This window comes from Papaver somniferum, chromosome 10 (assembly GCF_003573695.1).
Source record: "Papaver somniferum cultivar HN1 chromosome 10, ASM357369v1, whole genome shotgun sequence".
Lineage (NCBI taxonomy): Eukaryota > Viridiplantae > Streptophyta > Magnoliopsida > Ranunculales > Papaveraceae > Papaver > Papaver somniferum.
In genome coordinates, this window is record NC_039367.1 from 25,084,619 (window position 1) to 25,097,016 (window position 12,398).

The window sequence follows — 12,398 nt, forward strand, 5'->3', positions numbered from 1 at the left end:
GCCTCAGCAGGTTGTGTGTTTACATTCTATTGAGAGTAGGTTGTTAGTCACTTAAAAAAAAACTAAGTTTTAGAATCAGCTTTTTATTTTTTTTGTGCATCTGACTGGTGCCTATTCCTGGTTTTGACTCATTGAATGGTAAGAAAGCCTCCGCAGGTTGTGTTCAAATTCTATGCAGAGTAGGTTGTTAGTCATTTAAAATAAAAATAAGTTTTGGAATCAGCTTGATTTCATTTTTTTGTGTGTGTGCGCATCTGACTGGTGTCCATTTCTGGTTTTGACTCACTGAATGGTTAGAAAAGCCTCAGATTGAAACAATACTTTTTGAATTTCTGTTTCCAGAGCCCACCAATGCATTGTTTTGCATTTTATTTTGTGTGCTAATTGATCTGCATTTTAACTGGGTTAAAAGCTCCTATTAGAAAATACTATCATTTAGAGTTTGAAGCCATTGGTTCCTGTATGATCAGACAGTCTGCAAGGTTTTATTCACTGATCTCAATTATGTCAATATCTTGAACCATATATATGTCAGCACCTGAAAAATAGTGGGTCTTGTATTTTACTACTTGCTGAGTTGCCAGAACAAAAACATAAGAAAATCTAGCCAATAAAGCTGCTTCATAGGGCATTCACAGTATCACATGTAAGATACTGTGACACAGCAACTACCCTCATGGGACTTGATTAGAAGAGGAGATAAGATTACAACTATTTTTCAGGTTACTTAAATCTTCTCTTCATTAAAAGAGGAGAAAATTTTCTTCAGATTACATAATACAAAATGAAGTAGTTCACAGTATTATGCACGCACAAATAAATGAAATATTTTTTTCAACCAACTTCCATTTGGTTCAAAACTTTTTACATCCTTTTCAACTGCTTCCTGTTATTGTCGAAGAGAATGTTGCAGTCTTCCATATATAACTTGCTTATAGAACCTTCTTGTCCTGAAGAACAATGCCAATGCAATAAGAAACCCTAGAATGCTGACAACTGCCATTATAAAAAAGGATACCATAAAACAATGAGCACCCTTGCACACGGTACCATCATCATCTATTGCTGCTTCTGCGTCGTAAATATACCCAACTACTCTTACTGACAAAATATACGATCCAATTGGGCTCGCAACAGCAATGGTGTTGAATATGGTACCCATGTGAGCTACACCGAATATCTCGGAAGTTATGGTAGGCATTAATGACCATTGAGAGCCATAACAAACACCCACCAATATCGATCCTGCGTAAAGTGCTCCGGGTAGGCCAGAAGCAATCACTACATGCCCAATACTCATCGTTGCGAGAGTGATTGACATGAAAATTGGCCTTGCCAACCCTTTCCAGTGTAGAAAGTAATCAGATATGTACCCAGCTCCAAACCGACCTAGGAAATTCCATATACTCCACAAAGAAACCAAAGTACTAGTTTCCACACTAGTATAACCCAAAGATCCTCCTATTTGACTGATGTTATTTACTGTGGCTAGTCCTGAGCCCATTCCACATGCCATGGCTAGGAAAAGCAACCAGAAATCTGCCTTTTGCATTGCTTGCAAAAGATTCATGTCGTCTCCTCGAAGAGTTGTCCTCTTATCAATGGCTAATGGGGTTGTTTCTGTAGCAGATTCATGATACGTCGTAGTAGCAGTACTAGGTTCAAGTCTCTTGTAAACATTTTCAGTTTTAAGCTGATGCGGGTCTTCCAGTAATCTGGACGCTTCCAGAGGTAAATATGGAGGGTCTCTGGAACGAGCTATAAATGCAATGCTAAGTGGAGAAATAAGTGCCACTAGAAGTATAGAGAACGAAACAATCCGTATAGGCAATTCCAAAGTTGATACATTTTCCAAGATAATTATGACCATAAGGTAGGCAGCAATGATCAGAGCAATGAGCGAAAAACCATTCAGGTGTTTCTTTTCATTACTTGCCTTTGTACGGTGAGTTCTTACCAGAAACATGAGAGAGAGAGGAACTAAGGTTGGCAGCAGAGCAAGCATCAGCAGGAAAGAGCTCGGATTGTCCACAAATATTGCTTGATACACTTGAATTAGTATTGCTCCACTCAAGCCAAGAAAACCCTGGAAAAGAAAAATTGCTTAGGATACCACATAAACTAAAATGCTCAGAGAGCACCTTAAATCTTGAACCTGTTTCTTAATATAACATAACATAACTTCTGGTACTTAATTTATACTAGTCCTAAGTAAAGGCATTCATCTAGTTTTCAAATTATTCTCAAATTCCACCGCAATTAGTCAAGGTCACACAGAATGGCAAATGCCCTCATACCAACCTTATCCACCTGCACAACACTTCAGGTTTTCCGAGGCTTGCATCAAAAAATGGTACCAGGGCTAATTTTGAATGTGACCATGAAGACATGATATAACTTTCTACTATTTACACTATGGAGGAAGTTTCGATGTATCACTTAGTTTCAAAATGGACTAGTTATCCACCTAAAATTGCTGAATCACTACGACTAAAGCAGCTGGAGTTCAACGCTTGGGTTTCAAAAATGAACTTATCCCCCTAAAATTGCTGAATCAATACGACTAAAGAACTTTGGAGATGGTTTCTATTTATGCAATCTCAGCATAGCAATTACTAGTTATGTGTCTGGATCCTTTGGGATACAGTCTCAGCATATCATCTACCAGTACAAGAGAATGAAAAACAAACACCCTTTACAACACTGGAAGGATTGAAGATTTGGTTAAAAATACAAGTTCAAATCTAATTACGAAATAATAACTTTTTGGCATCATAAAAGAATGTTTTTAAACTCTACATTTACAGTCACTATAAGCAGTGCAAGATAGACTGGAAAATGAATTCATACTAGGTAGAATCTAATTTTAAGTACCCTGAGTCCCTAAAGTATGAATTACACATCACATAGGTTCTTTATCTTTACAAGACTGTGCTTACTGAATAATCAAACTGTTTCACTATCAACACCATAGATACCTTGTCATGGCGATATCTAATCCCTGTTATGTTTCTGCTACTAAACATGTTTCCCTACATGTATCCAAGCATTTTCAGTGGCTTTTTCGATTCTCGTTGAGAAGTCACAGTACAAAGTCTACTCTGATCTTACCATTCATGGATTCCAAATGCAGTCAAATGAAAGATAACACCACCAACAAATTAGCCATCTTGCACTTACCAATCTAAAGCACAACCTTATTAACAAAACCCACAATTGACAACCCCTCGAACTGCATTTTTTTCATGCATTTTTCAATCAATTATCAAATGCCATTTGACAATTACCATCTAATTCAACCCAATAAATCAAAACCCAATAGAAAAAACAACATGGGTTTGTGTAAAATTCCACTGACCTTCATGATACCAACAATTGTTCCACTATAATCAGGGAAATTCTGAACAGCAGTGACAACATTAGCAGTATTGAAGAAAGTCTGAGCATGAGCAGCAAGAAACATAAACAAACACATCAATGGAACTGGGGGTCTTGATATGATTCCAGTAACAGCAAGCCACATAAAAAAATACCCAATGAAACATTGAATTGCACCAGCAGTAAGTACAATCCATGGTCCACCGAATCTAGAAACCCATGAAGTAGCAGAAGATGAAGAAGGAGAGCGTGGACGAAGTGTAACAGCAGTGTAAAGAAGACCAGATAAAAGTCCAGCGTTTGCACCAATATCTTTGAAAACGGCAATGGAATCAAGAGTTGATTGATCATAATCTTGACTAATTTTTAGAATTGGTGAGTAAATACCAAAAGCATATGACGAACCACTACTGCACTGAATCCATATACTTGCTACTGTTGCTAGCCATTTACAGGAGGAATTCTACATCTTTTTTTTCTTCGTTCCAGATTCTGATGAGATTCAAATTTTATATCACTGATTCTTCATTATTTTGAGCTAGCAGATTGGGAGTATGGAAGGAGGAAATGGCGAATCTTTCTATTTTCTGCAATTTAAGGAAACGGTGAATCATAAGATGGGAAGTCCAAATGTTCACTAGTAACTACGTGGCTCAAGCTGTTAATGTCCACTTCTGCTCTGAAATTATTGCTACAAATTGATGATTCATGGCCCTATTTGAGAAATGTAAACCATCGCTAGCTTACTTGACTTAGTCAACCCGGCTTGATCTGGGAAATTCAAAGCTTTAAGGTATGGCCCTCTCAGCAGTTGGAAAGGGCAATTTGTGCACGCCTCTATCTCGATTGTCCCCGTATACCAAATGAATTGTTTTAGAACACTTTTGGCCAAAACCATCCCTGATCAGAAAACGTGGATAAGTTAACAAGGTTCGTAGGGAAAAATAAAGAAAATGAAGAGCAGAAGTCATTAAGGTTTTTGGTAAGAAATATGTATATGAGCTAATTACTTAAACCTTATGATTCATGGGGAGGATCTCCCCCAAAACATCACTACACAAAATATGAGACAAAAAAAGAGGGGGAATACCTATTTAGGTATCCGAGGTAGAATCAAATGCAGTTTTTATGGACAAGATATCATCTGCGCGGTTCTCTTCCCTGTATTGATGTTGAAAGACAACATTGTGAAAAACAACGGACATATGACGGATTCATAATATATCGCGAATCACTTTCCACGATTAACTTCTTAAAGTCAGTTTCATATCATCATGAACAATCTACGTTTCTGCAACATTATTGGAGTTTTGATAGTTAAATCTTGCAAAAGCGGTAAAAAAAACTTCCATCAACGGCTCTAAAAACTCCACAAGTACCTGCATCATTTGAGTCTCATTTACATTTAACTCAACGAAGTCAGTGCCAGGTGGCCTCCACTAGATGGAAGAAGTAAACTTAGGGCATGGAGAGGATATCAAGTTATTAGCATTATAATATTCACCAGCAGAATTATAAGAACAATTAAGCACAGCCTGCCAACAAAAAGGAATATGACAGAACACAAGTCGATTTCTGTGACACCAAAAATTCCAGAGAATATATGGAATACGCATAGGCAAATCATTTTGTTCTCCATTAAGCTGCAAAATGTGAAGTATCCACTCCAAAGAAACATGAGATGGAAGAGTCTAAACTTCATAAGCATAAAAAAAAAACGTCTGCCAAACAGGTGAAACATGACTGCAAGAAACAAAAAGATGAGAAATAGTTTCTTTTTTTTTGGTGGCATAGGGGACAAAGCCCTGAAATATTGATGCCACGAGATTTAAGTTTATCTCTAACCAAAGTCCTATCATGAGCCAATAACCACAAAAAGTGTTGAATATGGGCAGGGCACTTTAGTTTCCACAAAGCTTGCCACTTACCAGTCTGAGAAGAAGAAGAGACACATTGCTTGTCACGTAACTAGTTGTAGCAAGCTTTAACCTGAAACATTACCATCCTTACTATGAGAATACCTAAATAGGTATTCTCATAGTAAACTCGAAAATCAGCTGATACATGTTCAAAACAGTTGAGGAACTACACTCATCCAAGGGAATAACTTTGATATCATCAAGCACCTCAGGTGGAACCATTTTGTCTAGCAGATACAGGTTCAAAACACGAGTATGAGGATCAATAAGAGTATCCACCTTCAAAGTAGGGTAGCTAGAAGTAGTATTGTAAAATGGATACATCTTACATCTATGTGAAAATTACACATCACACCATATATTAACCTTCTCTTCATTACCGATAGCCCACCTAAGTCAATCTTTGATAATATCCTTTCCTTTGAGTATACTTGTCCAACTTCAAGAAGCACGAGAATGAGAAGTTAATGGAAACTGCAAAATGAAACTTAGCTTATATAAAGACAACTCTCTTTATTGATGTTTAGAAAATATCTCAAAACTAAACACAAGCTCTAATCTTGCTCTTATGATCAACCACAACTTTGGTGACCATATATATATATAGAACTATGAATTCCTTTTCCTAGTCTTATTACCTTATTACATGTCTTTCCTTTTCTTAGAACTAGATGACTTCTAATTCCCTCAGGATTACATCAATTTCCTAATATTGTCCTAACCAACTTGTTAGTGACTTCTATGTTGAAGTTTAACCAACATTCTCCCCGTTAAGCTTCAACCTTACCTGTGACATATCTTGTACTCCAATCAGTTGTCTTATTTCTTCAAACTTGATCCGAGCTAATGCCTTTGTCAATATATCTGCTTTCTTCTCAGTTCCAGGTATGTGTTCTACGTTAATGAACTCCTTCTCGATGCATTCGTATGAAATAATACCTTTTGTGAATGTGTTTCGTCTTACCATGAAACACAGGATTCTTTGTGAGTGTTATTGCAGATTTATTATCAATCTTGATGAGAACTATTTCAGGTTCTCTTCCTTTGATTTCACCCAACAGTTCTTGAAGCCATATTGATTGTTTAGCTGCTTCTGTTGCAGCCACAAACTCAGCTTCGCATGATGACAGAGCTACTGTGTCTTTCTTTTGTGAACACCATGTAATAGGTGCTTCACCTAGATAAAATATACGACCATTTGTACTTTTTCCATCAACTTGGTCAATATTATGACTGCTGTCACTATACCCAACAATTCCTTTTGATCCTCCTCGACCATACTTCAATCCATACGTGATTGTTCCTTTTAGGTATCTTAATATTTGCTTCATGATGTCACCATGAGACTTGCGTGGACTTTGCATATAACGACTAGCTACTCCCACTGAGAAATCCAAGTCTGGTCTTGTGTGTAACAAGTACCTAAGACACCCAACATTTCTTCTATAACACGTTGAATCAATCTCTGCTTCTTCTTGTGCCTTTGAAACTTTAAGTCCAAACTCCATTGGTATCTTAGTTGGATTACAAGTTTCAAGTCCTGCTTCTTTCAGAATTATCCTTGCATAAGCTTCTTGTCCTTTTACTTCAAAACCTTCTGGTTGTTCAACATACACATGTTCTCGCAATTCACCATGTAAGAATGTTGTCTTAACGTCTAAGTGGTGAATTTCCCATGAGTTTGATGTTGCTTCTGCTATTAAGAAACGAATTGTCTCTAGTCTAGCAACTGGTGCGAAAACTTCATCAAAGTCTATGCCTGATTCTTGAACGTATCCCTTAGCTACAAGTCTTGCCTTATATTTGTTAATAGTTCCATCATCATTTCTTTTAACCTTGAAGATCCACTTGAGGCCAATCACTTTTACCCCACCTGGATTATCAACTAGAAACCAAGTCTTGTTTCTGTTGATTGAAATAATTTCTTCTCTACATGCTTGTGTCCATTTAGTCGAGACTTTTGCTTCCTGAAAATTCCTTGGTTCATCATTAACAGAAAGTAGCATAATCTCACATTCTTCTGCAGCTTGAAGAACATAATCCTCCAGATACTGTGGCTTTTGTATCTGTCTTGTTGATTTTCGCAGTGGAATGGGTTGAGTTATTTCATCGATCTCCTCTTCTTCTTCTTCTTCTTCTTCTTCTACTTCTTCGTTATTCTCAGTGTTTTCATTATTGTCTTCTTCTTCTTGATTAACATCATTGTTTCCATTGGTATTGATGATTATGGGTCCTTCGCCTTCATCAATTACTTGACCCCATCTCATGTGAAACATTCCTGGATCCCTACTTGATCCATCATTAGTTTCTTTCCAGTTCCAGTTTGCTTTTTCATCGAATACCACATCTCGACTCACTATTACTCTTTTCGTTGTTGGATTGAATAATCTGTAAGCTTTGGATCCAGGCTCAATTCCTAGATGCACAAGAGTCTGAGATCGATCATCCAGTTTCTTAAGAGTTGCAGAATCAACTTTTGCGTATGCTTTGCAACCAAATACTCTTAAATGATCTATGTTTGGTTTTCTCTTTCGCAAACTTTCATATGGAGTCATGTCTTTCAGAGATTTCGTAGGTATCCTGTTTATTAGGTATGTGGAGTGTCGTACAGCTTCTCCCCATAGATAGTTAGGTACCTGCATAGCTTTTAATGAACTTCTCGTCATCTCCATTAGAGTTCGATTTCTTCTCTCTACCACTCTGTTTTGTTATGGTGTATATGGTGCTGTGAGTTGCCTTTTGATTCCATTTGACTCACAGAACTTGTTGAACTCTAAGGAAGTGAACTCTCCTCCTCTATCAGTTCTAAGCATTTTGACCTCCTCTTTTAACTCTTTTTCTATCAGATTTCTGAAAGCTTTGAATCTGTCAAATGCTTCACTCTTTTCTTTCATAAGAATAGACCACATATATCTTGTGAAGTCATCTATAATAACAAATATGTATTTGTTATTTGCAAGGGTTTGTAGTGTAATAGGACCACATAAATCAGTATGAAGAAGCTCTAATGGATTTGAGGCTCTGAATGTTGTTGCTTTTGGAAAACCTTGACGCGTTTGTTTCCCAACTAAACATGATTCACAGATCCTTGATTCATCGTTTATCTGTGGTATCCCTCGAACCATCTTGTTCTGAGACATAGTTTTTAAGGTTCTGAAACTTACGTGTCCTAACCTTGCGTGCCACTTCAATGTCTGATCTTCCAGTCTCATATTCAGACACAATGGCCTTCCAATCATGAGACTTATCTTGTAGAGTCTATTCTGTGAGCGTGAGACTCTAACTAAAAGTCTTCCACTTGGGTCATGAACTGTTAGATAATCTTTTCGCATTCTAACATCACATCCAACTTCTGTAGCTTGTCCTAAACTTAGAATGTTGCTTTGTAAGTTTGGGATGAAGTAGATGTTTGTGACAAGATTCTGTTCTCCGGTCTTGCTCTGAAATAAAATTGATCCTTTCCTTTCAATTTCTACAGAAGATCCATCCCCAAACTTCACTTTTCCTTTGATTTTCTCGTTGAGTTCAGAGAAATAATGTTTCTTACCAGTCATATGGTTGCTGGCTCTGTTATCTAAATACCAGATTCCTTCTTCTCCATCCTTTGATTCGTAGTTCTTTGGTATTAGTTTCCCTTCGTTTAAGAATACAACTTCGTGCATGAAAAGAGTTGTATCTGCTTCCCTTGTTTCATTCTTGTTTGCTTCTTCCATCTTTTGTATTCTTTCAGGGCATACAGAGGAGAAGTGTCCTGTTTTATCACATCTTTAACAAATAATGTTTGATATATCCTTCTTTTCTTTCCCTTGGTTTTGATCATTCTGACTTGTTGTTCTATCTTGTGAGTTAAACCTTCCTCCCCTTCCTCGGCCTCTGTTTAATCTACCACCTCTTTCACGACCTCTTCCTCTTGTCGCAGAGTTTTGTTGGTAAGAGTTTGTGTACAAGAGTTTTCCTTGAGTTTCTCCATTGTTTTCTTCATCAAGGATTCTCTCTTCATATGCTTTCAATCTTCCAATTATATCTTCATAGCTAGTCTTCTTTAAATCTAAGACTTGTTCGAGAGAAGCTATGATATGAATATACTTGGATCTTGGTAAACTATTGAGAAACTTCTTTACCAGTTTATCTTCATCAATGGATTGTCCAAGTGACGCAGCTTTTGAGGCTATCTCTGATAGCTTTCCTGCAAAGCTATCAATAATATCAGTGTCTTTCATCTTCACTTTTTCAAATTCAGACATTAAGGTTTGCAGACGGGCTTATTTAACTCGATCAGCTCTGAGATTACGTGCCTTTATTGCATCCCAAATTTTCTTTGAAGTTTCCTGTTCACCAACTTGTAGAACAAGACATTCTGGTATTGCTTGAAAGAGTAATCCTATAGCGATGTTGTTCTTATCTGCATCATCTGTTCCTGGTTCAATTGTATCCCACACCTTGTAGATTTTCATCAGTACCTTCATTCTCATGGCCCATACTGTGTAGTTTGTGGCGTTGAGGATTGGATCTTGTATTGATGGTGGTGTGAACTGTTTTGCACCCACAATGGTGGTTTTGTTTTCCATGGCTCAGAAATAAGCTCTGATACCAATTAATGGCAACTGCAAGATGAAACTTAGCTTATATAAAGACAACTATCTTTATTGATGTTTAGAAAATCTCTCAAAACTAAACAGAAGCTCTAATCTTGCTCTTATGATCAACCACTTTGGTGATCATATATATATAGAACTATGAATTCCTTTTCCCAGTCTTATTACCTTATTACATGTCTTTCCTTTTCTTAGAACTAGATGACTTCTAATTCCCTTAGGATTACATCAATTTCCTAATCTTGTCCTAACCAATTTGTTAGTGACTTCTATGTTGAAGTTTAACCAACAAAAGTGGCATCCAAAAAGAAAACATGTGAAAATATTTATCTTTAAATAATGAAAAACCAATGAGTCGGGAGATTGCGTTATTCGCCAAACAGACTGAGGTAAAAAAAAACGATACTGTGACATTCCAGATCTCGGATTCCCAGACCCCCAAGCCAACGAGGTTTACAAACTTTAGGCCAGCTGATAACATGCACCTTATGTTTACAATCCTTATCTTGCCAAAAAAAATTCTTGCGCAGTCTATATATCTTATTAAGAATAAATTGGGAAATTTTAAGGTGCACATAAGGTAATTCAAAGATGTACTAAGAACAGACTTGATAAGCACATCACGACCAACAAAATTCAAAGCATTCTTCTTCCACCACTAAGTCAGTTGGTAAGCTCAACTAACGAATCTGTAAAAGTTTCAGCCTTTAGACGACCCCACTTAATATCAACATTTAAGTATCGACCAGGCTGGGTACTATAATATATATGAACGTCTCGACAAAGATAACGACAAATCCTCTTAGGAATATTAGCCGAAAACACTGCAGAGTTATAAGCACTCACTGATTCCCAGACCAATAAGAGAAAATGTCCCAAGTATTACTAATATCGTTAACATTGCGTAAGATAGCTTGTAAAAGATTAGCTATCACCAACGTAAAAACTATGAGACATCAGAGGAGCACCCTGATAAATTTTAAAATCCGTAATACTCATATTTTTTATCCCCTATTGAATAAGACGAATAAGCACTTCCAGACAAGTAATAAAAATAGAAGGATATAAAGGATCACCTTGACGGATGCCACCACAAGGACTAAAAGATTGAGAAGGAGAACCATTGATAACAACGTGATAATTAACACTAGTCACACAAATTTGTAACCAGTTAAGACACTTGAAATTAAACCTAAAGCTTCAAATACTTTGAAAATAAAAATCCTTCATAAGCCTTCTAAAAATCAATTTTTAAATCCATCCAAGCTTTAGACTCAATATTATAGTGAAAAGAGTAAAATTTCATTTGAAATAAGGATGGAATAAAAAACGGATCGACCCTGGAAAAATTCATTATGATTATAAGAAATAAAGCGTGAAAGAAATGGATTAAGACGATTGGCCAATATATTCGAAACAATTTTGTAGCAGGAATTGCATAAAATTTAGGGTGAATATTCTTGATATGAGAAGAATTATCCAACTTAGGTATTAAAGAAATAAATTTAAGATTAAAATCAGGATTAAAAGTACCATTAACAAAGAAGTCCCGAATCACTGAAAAATAGAAGGACCAATGATATCCCAATATGTTTTGTAACAAATATTATACTATGTATACCATCAGGACCCAGAGCTGTCAAAGCACCCAGTTGGCAGCACTATCAGTAAAAGAAATACAACAAGGAAGTAAATTCTACAAATTCATAGGATCATGAGGATTGCTATAAGTAAACAAGGTTTGAAAATAATCCGTAATAAGTAATTAAATACCTCATCATCACCATTGACCACCATCATTCTTAAGGAAAGAAATCTGATTTCTAGTCTACGAACCAGCATATAAAAAAGGAAAAAACGGAGTATCTTGGTTAAGACACTTAACCCTCTCAATACAAGCCCAAAAAAGCTCTTTAAGCCGCAACATCTCCAAATAAGAATGAAGAAAAGCTTCATGAGCCTTATTTCCCAATGCTAGATGGAGAATAGGCAAAAGCATATTGAGATTGAAAGGGTTTTACCTTAGCAGTAGCAACATTCTTATGAATTTTACGTAAAACATTACGATTTGAAAGTTTTGTTTCAGTAGCAAGAACTTTGAATTTTTGAGTTAAACTAAGTGAGCATCAGAAGAAGGATCCCGATGATTCCAAATAGAATTAACCAACTGTTTAAATATCAAATACTAAAGCCATATAACTTCTACTCTAAAGGGTCAAGGTATAAACTGAAATTTTGGAAAATGATAATGATATACCTGAGCATTAGGAAATATCAGTTTTCAAGACTCGTTAAGAAGAACATGATCAAGCCATTCCTGTATATTTTTGCCTTTAATCTACTTATTAGTCCAAGTAAAGCGACTCCCAAAAGGTATCCCAAAGATAACACTCATTCATAACAATATATAACTCTTTCAATTTCTCACATGAAGGTATATCCCCATCCTTTTTATCATCCAAGCTATAGAGAACAATCATATCTCCGATGGCCCCCATAGGATGGT

At 36.4% G+C, this 12,398-nt stretch overlaps 1 protein-coding gene across 1 annotated transcript; it reads right to left on the reverse strand.

Annotated features, from left to right (window-relative positions):
- Positions 1–723: 723 nt before the first annotated feature.
- Positions 724–4,056, reverse strand: LOC113315246 (protein NUCLEAR FUSION DEFECTIVE 4-like). The gene is made up of 2 exons (XM_026563551.1): positions 3,359–4,056; positions 724–2,086 (listed from the first exon to the last, which is right to left on the reverse strand). Exons 1-2 carry the CDS (start codon positions 3,521–3,523, stop codon positions 890–892), a joined length of 1,362 nt encoding a protein of 453 aa, XP_026419336.1. The 5' UTR covers positions 3,524–4,056; the 3' UTR covers positions 724–889.
- Between the last annotated feature and the right edge of the window lie 8,342 nt (positions 4,057–12,398).

Excerpts from the sequence above, each read along its gene's own strand:
- LOC113315246 (XM_026563551.1), bottom strand. The coding sequence starts at position 3,523 with ATGTGGCTTGCTGTTACTGGAATCATATCAAGACCCCCAGTTCCATTG. Across the intron at positions 2,087-3,358 it reads CAATTGTTGGTATCATGAAG|GGTTTTCTTGGCTTGAGTGG; the intron begins GTCAGTGGAATT and ends TTTCTTTTCCAG.